General features: G+C 52.2%; 2 protein-coding genes across 2 annotated transcripts; one reads left to right on the top strand and one right to left on the bottom strand.

Annotated features, from left to right (window-relative positions):
- Positions 1-464: 464 nt before the first annotated feature.
- On the bottom strand, positions 465-2,171 carry LOC34624328. The gene is made up of 3 exons (XM_022737413.2): positions 1,924-2,171; positions 1,389-1,479; positions 465-1,316 (listed from the first exon to the last, which is right to left on the bottom strand). Exons 1-3 carry the CDS (start codon positions 2,169-2,171, stop codon positions 465-467), a joined length of 1,191 nt encoding a protein of 396 aa, XP_022588462.2.
- A 2,849-nt stretch (positions 2,172-5,020) lies between these two features.
- On the top strand, positions 5,021-10,813 carry LOC34624326 (sulfite reductase [NADPH] flavoprotein alpha-component). Its single transcript, XM_026334075.1, has 9 exons — positions 5,021-5,372; positions 5,442-5,738; positions 6,356-6,443; positions 6,612-6,716; positions 7,259-7,694; positions 8,961-9,177; positions 9,223-9,569; positions 10,049-10,432; positions 10,622-10,813. Exons 1-9 carry the CDS (start codon positions 5,021-5,023, stop codon positions 10,811-10,813), a joined length of 2,418 nt encoding a protein of 805 aa, XP_026189860.1.
- Positions 10,814-12,669: the final 1,856 nt, after the last annotated feature.

Raw genomic sequence — 12,669 nt, 5'->3', positions numbered from 1 at the left:
TATCATATCCAAGTATTAATTTTTGGTTCACACAAGAAGACTCATTACAGCAATTGAGGGTTTCGAGTCCGAAAAGCCTATCGAGGAGGCGCTTCGATGCCGCCACCCCTCCTCCCTGCTGCTGATGTCAAGGGCGGAGCCCTTAAGTTCAAATTTCTGTTGTGATTGCCGAGACAAACGGAGAAATCGCGGCCCCTAGCAACAAGGACCAGATGCACAGAAACACAATTATGTTCAGATTCTGCCAGCGAGCAGTGGCAGGTGTTTCATTGTCTCACATGGCAGTGATATACAGTGAGCTCAGCGCGGTGCGGGAGAGCACGAGTAACGGCATCGCTGGCCTCTTTTTCGGCAATACGCCTTTTCCTCCATCCTGGCGGAGGGATGTAAGCTTGTGCACTTGTGTGGAAGCATCCACACAGTCCTCTACATACGGGACTAGTTACCATGTGAATTCATGTGCATTACGAAACTGTCGTTTCGTTCGCACCCTCCAGGAGCTCCAGCAACTTTAGAACAGCCTGGGTGGATCTGCCACCTGAGTGGTGTTGAACGCTCTCTGCAGCTTTTCGCAGATCCTGCTGCAAGAGAAATCCGTCATGTTCCCTCTGGTCTATCCTAAGGAGCATGCTGGGGGCGCCTCCCCCTAGGGGCCCCAGTATGGCGTACGGCCCGCCGGAAACCGCATGAGACGTAATAAGAGATGAATTAGCCCGATCAGCGGGAAGCTGAAGCAGGAAATAAAATGCAGAAACACGCTTTCCATAAATAGGCGGAAGGGGGATCAGCAATTCCAAGTTATTCCGAATGTCCACCCCTGTCTCTTCCCACAGCTCCCTTCCAGCAGCCACCCGTGCCCATTCCTGCATCAGGTGCTGCTGCTGCAGTAGCCGTATTTCCTCATGCTGCGGTTCCTTTTCGAGCTCTTGCTGAACCCGCTTTTCCATCTCAGCGGCAACCGCCAATCGAGTCCTCTCTAAATCGAGGGTAAATCCACACACACAGAGCACTTTGCGTCTTTTTTCTGCATCTCCGAGATCGGTAAATTGGCCATGTTCTACATGACGCCCTGCTGTACACGCGGTACAGTACCTCTGCTGAGCAGCGGGGAGGTCACTCCAATCCGCATGACCCCCTGGCAGCTGCAGAGTCGGCGCTTTTTCTTCATCAGAAGCGCCTTTTCCGCTTTTCTTCTTCTTCTTCCGCTTCAGCAGCAACAAACCGTGGCCTGCAACTTCGCACAAAACAAACCCTCTAACGCCATGCACTCGACCGGTATCCTGCTCGCCACGAGTCTGAGCCTCCTTCCTTTCCTCCTGCAGCAGCGCAGGAAGCAGCGGCAGTCGTGAACTCATGACTCCCGCTGTTGCTGAGACCTAGGAACGCGCCAGAGGCAATCCGGGAGCTGTGCCTGTCGCTGCGGCTACAGGGTGTGAGGAAGGCAGCGCGCGGCATTCCGCCCCAGTTTCGCTGGATGAACTCGAACAAAACAATGACATTCAAAGTCACGAAGTCTAATTGGATGCTGGATCACAGGCTCATGCCGCTGGCACGCCCGCTGCCGCACATGTTGCTGTTGTTGCTGCCGACCACACTGCTGCTTGTACTGCTACTGGTGTTGCTCAGGCTTCGCACCTCCAGCAGCGGCGGCTGGGGCATGTGCAACGGTTGCCAATGCAAAGAATGTGTGTTTGCCGGTGTAAACCCGAGAAGCGGTGTTCCTGTGTATCTTCTACTGCTGCCGTATGTGTCTGTCGATACAGTACGAGCGGACCGGAGCATTCCGCAGAATGCTAGACTTCACCCAACTGTACAAGGTATAGCGGTTGCGAGTTTTGGACTCCAGAGTGTGGCTGCCCAGAGCAAGGTGGATATAAGCGTCTGAAACGCCTGAGAGGCTAGACACTGCTTCGTGTCGGGAGCATCGGGCTGCATGCAAAGGCACGAGCCACCGCTTGTGCAGCGTTCGGCCGTAGAAGAGCCGCATGACCTAAATTGTTCAGGAGCTCACGTAGTGACTCTGCGGCTGGCGTGGCTCTGTGGTCGAATTCAAACAACGGGGTGGGGTTGCTTGTTTGCGGCTGGGGGCTGGGAAGAGTCCTACGGCTGCTGCTACTCCGCCTCCAGAGCGAAGCATCTTCGGTGCATCCTTGGTGAGAAACTCTCGACATTGCGCTCTAGAGCACGCAGTTTAACCGTTTGAAGTATGGATAGGGGTGTAGAGGAAGGCCACCGATCCCTTCCACGGCGTCTTTGCAAGCCAACTAACCGTCGGTGTGCGGATGTGATTGTGGAGGGGGCGGGCGGCGTTTGAGGCTTCGGAGCTGTCAGTTGGTTTTTAATCGCGTGTTTCTGCGTTGTTTTTGCTGCTTTCCTCCCCACGAAACGAGGCTGGTGCAGTCTTCCTCCGAAACGGCGTGCCGGGCGTTGGAAATCGTGCTTCCAGAACACAGAGCCAATGTTTCATTTCTCGAGACCTGCAATTACTCCTGAGCCTCGGCAGCTGCAGCAGCTCGTGGCGCGTTGGCAGCGGTGCGAGTCGCTTTGCTTTGCTGCCGTGTCTGATCGCATGCAGCAGGATTCAGCAGCAGCAGCAGCAGCGCCAGTAGTGGAGCCACAGGGCGAGTTATCCTTGCAGCAGCTCAAGCAGCAGCAGGAGCAGATACAGGCGGCCGAAAGACGAGCGGCAGCTGCTTCCACGAAGTGCAAGCTGTTGCAGCACCACTGTGCGGGCATCTGTCTGCAGCAGCTTGCTCACATGCTGCCTGAGTCTTGAGCACAAGCAGCACTAGCAGAACCAGCACCAGAAGCAACAGCAGACGCAGCAGCGGCAGCAGCGGCGTTCTGTGCAAAAGAAGAAGACAGTACCAGAGTGGTGCCTTGCAGCAGGTCGCACAAGCCACGCCATCATGCATCCTCAGCGGCGGTTTACTCGGCGTAAGAACCGAGCTTCACGTGCATCTGTGGCAAAAACTGCAACAGCAGGAGCCACAGACACAGGCTTGTGTAGGCCGACTCAGCAGCAGAATCATCAGGAGCAGCAGCAGAATCATCAGGAGCAGCAGCAGAGTCATCAGGAGCAGCAGCAGAATCATCAGGAGCAGCAGCAGAATCATCAGGAGCAGCAGCAGAATCATCAGGAGCAGCAGCAGAGTCATCAGGAGCAGCAGCAGATTCATCAGGAGCAGCAGCAGAATCATCAGGAGCAGCAGCAGATTCATCAGGAGCAGCAGCAGATTCATCAGGAGCAGCAGCAGAATCATCAGGAGCAGCATAATAATCATCAGAATCATCAGCCTAATAATCATCAGAATCATCAGCCTAATAATCATCAGAATCATCAGCCTAATAATCATCAGAATCATCAGCCTAATAATCATCAGCATAATAATGATCATCAGGGGCAGCAGGAGCCTACTCTCAAGATGCGCTCCAGACGGAGACGAGAGCCGCATCGTGGTCGTTTTCCGATTCTGAATTCTTCGGATGACTGCATACGGCAACCCCAAGGGAACGCGATGGAAGCAGTGGAGGTAAGCAGACGTGTAGCATCAGAATTTGCATTGGCGTGTGCAGACTCCTCGACATCCGCAGCTTTTTATCGGTGGCAACAGCGGGCAGAGGGGAAGATACAGAAATTCGATGTAGGGACCAAGGGAAGAGGAGCTTTCGCTGCCGCGCGCAGAAAGCCACAGCGTAGCTCAAGCAGCAGCGACAACGCTCACAGTTGCAAAGCAGACAGAGAAGCAAGCAGAGGATGACGGTACAGAAGTACAGCAAGCGGCGTCTCCAGCAGTGGTGGCCACTCTACCTTCACCACCTTCGCAAATTTTACGGACGGAAATGTTGACTCTTCTTGTTGATGATGCAAACGTTTTGGCACAAGCCGCAGCAGAGCCAGCAAATATAGCAAATGCAGCAGAGCCAGCAAATGTAGCAAATGCAGCAGAGACAGCAAATGCAGCAGAGACAGCAAATGCAGCCTTAGTAGAACAACAGGCGGGATATTTTTGCTTACCGCATCAGCAACACTACCAGGCAGCTTCAAAGTGCCCCTCTTCGCTCGCCGCGTGGATTGCCGTCATCCTACGATTTGTGCAGTCTGTGCCGATTGGGGAAGTTCCTTGTGGGCAGTGCAACGACAACACCAATCGCTGAGATCAAATAGGTTTGGCGATTTTTGCTGCACAGCATCCTCATCATCAGCAGCAGCAGTCTTTAGCTGCAGTGTCGTGTCTGCCGCAGAGACACACCCCTAGCGGCAAAAGCGGTTCTGCCCGTAGCAATGCGTGCCAGGCTGCCCTTCGTCATGCTAAGAAGAGGAAACGGCTGTCTGTTGAGGGTGCTGCTGCCTCACTAAGAGCTGCAGCAGATTCAGCAGCAGATTCGGCTGTTGTTGCCAACAGCCGCCGGCGCTTTTTGCCGCTGCTGTTGCAAAGGGCACTGGAAAATAAAGGTGCTCCGTCCTTCAGCAGCTGCAGCGTCGCTGCATTCTACAGAAGCCAAACTGGCAGAGAGCTTTCCATCGTGGTTTGGCAGGGTGACCTCTCGTGGAGGTGTGGTGTACATGCATGTCACGTGCTTCGGGGGGTCTGGCGTTCCTCTTGGCAGCTGCTACAGCTGCAGCAACCAGGAGGGGCTGAGTTTTTCTCTGCTGCTTTGTTTCCTCTGACTGCTCCGGAGAAGCTGCTTCATTCACATGCCTCGCTGCCACGCGAGAGCGCCGCGCAAAGGATGCCTCCGCACGTCTTTTCTCCAGCAGCCTTCTCTCGCCTCCTGCCTGCTGCAGCTCTCTCTTTCCGAGGCGGGAGCTGTCGATTCTGCAGCCGCACCGGCTGCAGTTCTTGCGGCTGCTGCTGCAGGCACGCATCTGCTATGACTGCCTTTCCTGGCCGTTTGCTGTGTTGAGGTGTCGTGTGCATCACCTGCATGCGCTGTCTTCTCTCACGAAGCGTGACCTTCGCAGCAGCATCGTCGTCTGCAAGAGGGCTAGTTCTACAGGAATTGCCACTAGAGCGACATGTGTGATGCTGCTTCTGCTGCTGCTGCTGCGCTGCTTCAGGTTGCACGTGCAGCACTTTCTTCGGTGTCTGGTGATGGTTGCGATGATGCATCAGTGGGAGAGGAGGCTGCTATTTCAGCCGCCTGTACGGACGTCGCGCGGAGGCCTTTCGCCGGGGGTTCGCCTGCAGCATCGTGGCTTCGTACGGTGTCTGAACAGCCTCTTCGCATGCGCGAAGCTGCAGCAGCGACAGCACCTTCGAGAGATTCAACAATAGCCGCGGCAGCTCGCACTTCTCCGCGGCATCTCCAGCCTGCAGCTGGAAAGAGATTACCGACAGCAGTTCCAACGTCAGCACCAGCAGCAGACGGCCTAAAGGCTCCTGCTGTGTGTGCGCGTGCTGCCGCTGCTTCAGATGCAGCAGAAGCAGCAGATGCAGCAGAAGCAGCAGATGCCTCAGCGTTAGACGCGAGGGAGAACGCTAGAGAAACATGCAAGGACGGTGCGAGGTGCAGTCCGTTTCCTCTTATGGTGTTGTATGCAACGCAAACTGGGAATGCAGCCGCAGCGGCAGCAGACATCTGGAGGGAAGTGCAGCGCATGCTGCCGCTACAGCAGCCGCCGCTGCTGCTGCCCTTCGCTGCGGGGTGGCCTCAAGTGCTGCAGCAGCATGCGCGCCTTAGACAGCAGCAAAAGGACGCGAAGGCTGTTCTTGTGCTTGTCGTTTCTACGACTGGTATGCGCGGCTGATGCTGCTGCTGATGATGATAATGATGATAGTGATAATGTTGATGATGATAGTGATAATGTTGATGATGATAATGATGATGCTGATAATAATGATAATAATGATGATAATGATGTTGCTGATAATAATGATAATAATGATGATGATGATGATGCTGATGATAATGATGATGATGATGATGATGCTCTTGATGATGATAATGATAATGATGATGATGTTAATGATGTTGCTGATAATGTTGATGATGATAATGATGATGCTGATAATCATGATAATAATGATGCTGATGATAATGATGATGATAATAATGATGATGATGATGATGCTGATGATAATGATGATGATAATGATGTTGCTGATGATAAAGATGATGCTGATGATAATGATGATGATAATAATGATGATGATGAAGCGCTTTTCCGTAAGGAAGGTTTGTATGTGGATGCCGTTGCCGCGCCTTTTCTGGCAAACGTGGCGCAGGAACTCCTCGGCCGTGGCGGCATCTTTTTGTTGGACTCCTGCGATGTTTGCATGCATGCATGCATGCAAACATCGCTGCTCGCCTGTTATTTGTCTAGTGCCTGCCGCTGTTTGCGCTGCTGCAGGATACGGAGATATTCCAGATTCGATGAAAGACATTTGGCGTGGCCTTTTAGAGGCGCACTTGCCCTCCGATCACCTCTCCTGGATTCAGTCCGTTAAGGCTTAGCCATCCCCCTATAAAAGTCTTCATTCTTTTTGCATTCTGCCTGGAGTCACGTTAAGATTCTCGCGGCGGCATGGTGCGTGTAAGGATCGCGCTGCGCTCTTCAGTCCCTAAACGCTCTAAGGCTCACGGATGTCTGTTTCTGCGCCGTGCAGGTTCGCAGTTTTCGGATTAGGCGATCGAAGATACGTCGAATTCAATTTCGCAGCCCTCAAAGTTGCTCGCCGCTTCGAGCAACTGGGAGCTCAACCGATATGCAGGTAAGCGAATCAGTCACAGCTTGCCTGCCGTTCAAAAGGCGCGGTGCTCCTGTGGCATTGGAAGCCAGCCGTTATCTACGCCGTCTGCACTGCTCGCCATCGTGCAAAGCTCTCTATATATGCACGTGTATGTGTATGTGTCTATGGATCTACATATATATATACATATAGGCGTATATATGTATGTGTATATGGATATATATATATATATGTGTGTGTGTATATGTATGTGTATATGTATGTGTATATATATATGTGTGTATATGTATGTATATATATATATATGTGTGTGTATATGTATGTATATATATATATATATGTGTGTATATGTATGTGTATATGGACGTGCATATGTATATGCATGTATGTATGTATTTTTAAGGGCTGCTCTGGCTGCTGCTGTCGTCAGTTCGCGCGGATGCAGCAATTCAGAGTTTGTTATCCAATGGCGTGCGGCTTCTTTTCTTGAATGGGTTGACCGCTGCGGCTTCAAATGTTTGCGCGCTTTGTTGCTGTTTTCTTCCGGCTGTCTGTACACTCAGACTAGGATTAGGCGACGAACAACACGACTTTGGATACGAGGGGGAGCTCGATCCTTGGCTGCTGCTGCTGCTGCAGCAGCTGCCGCAGCAAGCCCCTCACCTCTTCAGCGATGACGCACGCGGTGTATGGACACCTCAATCTGCAGAGGGGGATGTGTGGCTGCCGTCGCCGCTTTACAAGGTCGAGCTGCTGGCTCGCCAAGTTGCATGCGACTTCGCAGCGAGAGAAGCCTCCGCAAGAAGCGCTGCAGCTACCCCCGCTACCTCCGATTCTGTAGATTTGATGCCGCTGATTCAGCGCGTAGCCTTTCTCCAAGGCCGTCTTCCTCACCAACAACTTCAGCAGCAGCACCATCAGAATCTCCTTTTCGCACAAGTGATCAGCAGCAGGCGCATCACTAGTCCCGACCATTTTCAAGTCATTCAACATCTCAAGGTATACTACTTGCACACATAGGTTTATATATATATATATATATATTTTATCTGTCTCTATGTATATGTATATAGAGATAGATATGTAGTTTTATCTACATTTATAATTTTCAGTGTCCATATAGATAGCTTTATATGTATCTATGTAAAGATGTACATAGGTCTCTGTATGTATGTATATGTATACATATATATATATATATGTCTATATATATATATATATATAAGTCTATATATATACATTTGTCTATATATATATGTATATATATATATATCTATATTTCCACGCACAGATACGGCGACAGCAGCAGCAGGCGTAGCTGCTGCTGTTTGTATGACCCTCGGTGCAGCCGCTAGTGCCTTCGCTTTCTCACTAGCCTAGAACGCCATGATGCAGTTTTTGTGTGCAACGCTAGTAAACGGATCCAGTGTTAGTTGCTGGTGTGAGATCACCTTCCGTCTGACTCGTGCACCCCATGTGCTCTGTGCTGCCGAGAGGTTGCTTGTTGAGACTGCATCTCTTTCTCTCTCTGTCTCTCTCTCTGTCTGTCTCTCTCTCTGTCTCTCTCTGTCTCTCTCTCTCTCTCTATATATATATATATATATAGATCTATCTCTCTCTCTTTCTCTCTCTCTCTATCTATCTCTACTTGTCTATCTCTTCTCTTGGTTTGTTTTGCTGTGTGCCGGTGTTTGTGCAGCTGCTGCTGCCTATTACCGACTGCCCCCCTCCAGGAGCCGCCGTTGCAGTGTATCCTGAGGTACAGCACCGCCGCGTTCTGCAATTCTTGCGAGCCATTCGACTCGACCCCAGCGCCTATCTTCGCATTTCCAGTGCAGCATCTGCACCGTCTTCAGCATTAGCCGCTGCTGCGTCCTCCGCCTCCTCCTCCCCACCAACCATCCAAAAATTCTCCGTGGTAGTGTCTGCTGTCGAGCTTTTCGCTCGCTATCTAGACATCACGGCGCAGCCTTCGCGCGTGCTGCTCTTGCTTCTCTCCGCCTTTCTGACGAACGAAGAATTACGGCAAAAGCTGCAGCATTTCGCAAGCAGGACGCTAGTGAGCATGGGCTGTGCTGTGCTAGGCTTGGCTAAACTCCGTAGTATGCTGACCTCTCTGCGTTCCTGGCGGAGAGAGAGACATGATGCACCGCTGCACGAGCGACTTGGTTTTTTGAATGCGCGAGAGGCGATTCTTCTTTTGGGAGGCAAGGGGCCTCGCTTTCGGCTTGTTATGTGAGGGGTGTTTTATTTTCCTCTTTTCAGGAAGGCAAAGACGAGTTTTTCGCGTACTGCCGAGATCAGCGGAGAGACGTTGCAGACGCGTTCTGGGATTTCTGCATTCATGAGCCGCCTGCGTCTGCTGCCGACTGTACACCAACTACAACAGCAGCAGCAGCAGCTACGGCAGCGCCGCTGCTGCCCCTCGACAGACTCTGCAGCACTATGCTGCCTTTGGAGGCAAGGAAGTATTCTGTTGCCAGTTGGATACAGCGATCTGCTGCAGAAGGCGACCTGGCTGCAACAGACACCTCTCCACCAGTGTCGGCAGCAGTCGCAGTGCACGAGGGATCTGTTGGCGATCAAGCAGGGTTGGCAGCTGCAGGTGATGCAGCTGCAGTGCCAGCAGCAGCTGCGCTGCTGCTGCTCGGATCTGCCCTTTTTTTGGGGGGGGGCACCTCCTCGCTGCTGAATCTACTTGTCACCGAAGAAACAGCCAACCGCATGCGTTCTCTTGCCGCCGCAACTCTTCTTGAGCGACAGTCCAAGCAGCAGCATGTGGTTGTGGATCTGTGCGTGGCGCTTGTCGAGCACGAAACATCTAATTTGAGAAAGTGTTTTGGAGTCTGTAGCCAACACCTCCTCCATGCCCAAGTAGGCCTCCCCAAGACAAAGACAAACACTGCACCGAGGGAGGGGGCACCCTTCACCCTCTGTTCTGTATATTCATACAGCAGAAAGCTACCCATATGTCGTGATGTCACCGACATGGCTTGCTGTTACCCATGTGGCATGACGTTCTACAGGCAGCTGTGTTGTACAGCTGGTGATTCGTCATTTCTTGCACCTTTCATGGCGTGGCATCTCTTTCTTTCGGCAGCATACACGCCTGCTTGCGCGTAAACCTGTGCGGAGAATGCATTATATACACGCCTGATCGCTTTTACCAAGGTTGCGGTGATTTTGCATGTATGTGCGAGTGCCGCGGCATCTGAGTGCAAAAAGTGACAAAAATCTCAGTCGTCTCCGCTGTCTGGGCTGCTGCTGGCGCTGGCATGAGCCGCTTGCGAACTCCCCTTCAAGCCGACGTTGCTTTAGTCGGAATTTCTCATGCTTTGCGGTTTTTTCCGCAGGTTGGAAGTCTGCTTCCAGTGTACATACAGCCCTCGGCGCTCCCGGCTGCATTCTTGCATGCCTCCTCTCGATGGTTGCTCATTGCCACTGGAACGGGTGTGGCACCCATTCGTGCGCTTGTGCAGTACCGTCATTGTGTGCAGCGAAGGCAGCAGGAAGGACCGCTACAAAAGCGGGATTTATTATTTTTAGGCTTCAGAAATGAGCAGAAAGACTTTTTATTCGGGGATGAGTGGTGCACGTATGCGGCGTGGCTGCAAACGTTTGTTGCATTTTCCCGCACGTGCAGCAGCTGGAGCAGCGCCAGCCGCAGCGCAAGCGACAACGCGAGGGCTGCGCTGTATGGCGGAGGCTTCTTGCAGAGGCACACGGATATGGGCAAGGTGTATGTCCAGGACTTACTGCGCATGCATGCGAAGGAGGTAGGTTAGCGAGTCGTGGTTCCGTCTGCTGTTGTTGCACCCTTACCTCCCAGGAGGAGGCTTCTGAGTCTGAAAGACGCGACGCTTCAGGGTGCTGCTGCAACGGACGGCTGCCGCAAGTAGAACGCTTCGCTTTTGCTGTTGCTGCAGGTTACCTCGCTGCTACTGGATGCAGAGGGCTGCATTCTGGTGTGCGGTAATGCACACCCAATGCCGTCTCAAGTCGAGTCTGAGCTGTTGGCGCTGTTGCAAGAGCAGGAGCAGCTGTCGCCGCAGCACGCACAGCAGCTGCTGCAATATAAGAAAAAACACGGGAGGTACTGGCGGGACACATGGCAGTGAAACGTCTCTGCGTGTAGCAACACTAGCAATTGGTTTTGATTGGTCTTGCTGCTTTCAAGTTTGTGTCTCACGCGTTCCACCCGAAGCGAAACTCACTCATGCGCACAAGCAAAAAACACGGGGACTGCAGCTGCTGCTGGAAACTTCCACAGGCAATACCTGCGGATGCGACGCGTGTAGCGGGCGACTGTAGGAGAATGACTCGGGCTGTTGAGCATACTTGAAAAATCTCTACGCTTGGCGGATCGCGTAGTGCTTAGCCGCGCAATTGCTAATACGCTTGTCTAGAAGCCTTTTGTCTTCCCCCGAAACACGCCTTCTGGTTGGCTCTGGCTCATGTTGATCTGTGTGCGAATTCGTCGAGTTACAGATCTCTGGAGGGAGCAGGGACGTCTGGCACTTTAGTTTGGGGACTTTTGCCCAACCAACGCAGCTGGCGGATACGGCAAGTGCATGCATGTCGGATTCGCAGCCTCTAGTTACCTGCTGGCTAGTTTCACGGTGTATGGCTACCTTAGGGGTGCTAGCATTAAGGCCGTGTGTGTAGTGTTGCGCAAGGCCTGCGCGTCCTGCTAGCACGTTAAACGCAGAAGCTGAGAATGCGGCAATTCGGGGAGTGTATGAGAGGGAATATGCCATGAAGTGCACTGAGTATACGACCAAGACGCTGAGGATGATGAAGCCCCCTGCGTGGAGGTTCTTGGCTCCGCTGTGATGTGTAGAGCGTGGCTCCAAGTTCAGAGGCGCTGTACTTTATTGCTCCATGTGCCGCTTGTTTTCTGTGTCATCTCGAGTGAGACGCGGCGAGTTCGAGAGCGCAGTCATCTCCAAGGCAAAGCCCACCAAGCTGTCGTATAGGAAACACGGGAACAACACCCATCTAGCACCTTAGAACGGAGTAGGGGGCTTGTTCTGAGTACAATTTGAATAGGCGATGAACGAAATGCTCTAGGGCCATTCCAGGTGAACGAACAGATACAGTCTGCCAAAGGCACTTTCGGAGAGCTTGTGAGCGAAAATTCTGAAAGTTTTCTGCCGACAACAGGAGTCAGGAAAAGAGGTGGCGGAAGCGTGAGAATGAAGCTGGTTTTCTCAAACGGCAAGATGTGCAATAAGAACAGCTAACCCCACTCAGTCTTCTTCGGCAGTGCCTGCATGAATTTGACCCCTCAAATGTGTCCTTAGCCACAACGCAGTTTTAGTGTACCACCAGATATTGTGCAAATAAAAGTTGTGCTATGGGCGTATTCTATTGATGGATCGCACAGTACACGCTCCTGGCTGTAGTGGGATTTCTAAAAACACAGTGCAATGCCCCAGACCTTATAAGTGGGTCTCAATGCTATTGCTCGAACTCCTCCTGGAGGATGCGAACGAAACGACAGTTTCGTAATGCACATGAATTCACATGGTAACTAGTCCCGTATGTACAGGACTGTGTGGATGCTTCCACACAAGTGCACAAGCTTACATCCCTCGCCAGGATGGAGGAAAAGGTGTATTGCCGAAAAAGAGGCCAGCGATGCCGTTACTCGTGCTCTTCCGCACCGCGCTGGACTCACTGTATATCACTGCCATGTGAGACAACGAAACACCTGCCACTGCTCGCTGGCAGAATCTGAACATAATTGTGTTTCTGTGCATCTGGTCCTTGTTGCTAGGGGCCGCGATTCTTCCGTTTGTCTCGGCAATCACAACAGAAATTTGAACTTAAGGGCTCCGCCCCTGACATCAGCAGCAGGGAGGAGGGGTGGCGGCATCGAAGCGCCTCCTCGATAGGCTTTTCGAACTCGAAACCCTCAATTGCTGTGATGAGTCTTCTTGTGTGAACCAAAAATTAATACTTGGACATGATT

Source organism: Cyclospora cayetanensis, unplaced genomic scaffold (genome assembly GCF_002999335.1).
Source record: "Cyclospora cayetanensis isolate NF1_C8 unplaced genomic scaffold, CcayRef3 CcayRef3_contig_353, whole genome shotgun sequence".
Classification (NCBI taxonomy): domain Eukaryota; phylum Apicomplexa; class Conoidasida; order Eucoccidiorida; family Eimeriidae; genus Cyclospora; species Cyclospora cayetanensis.
This window is presented reverse-complemented; position numbering and strand designations above follow the sequence as displayed.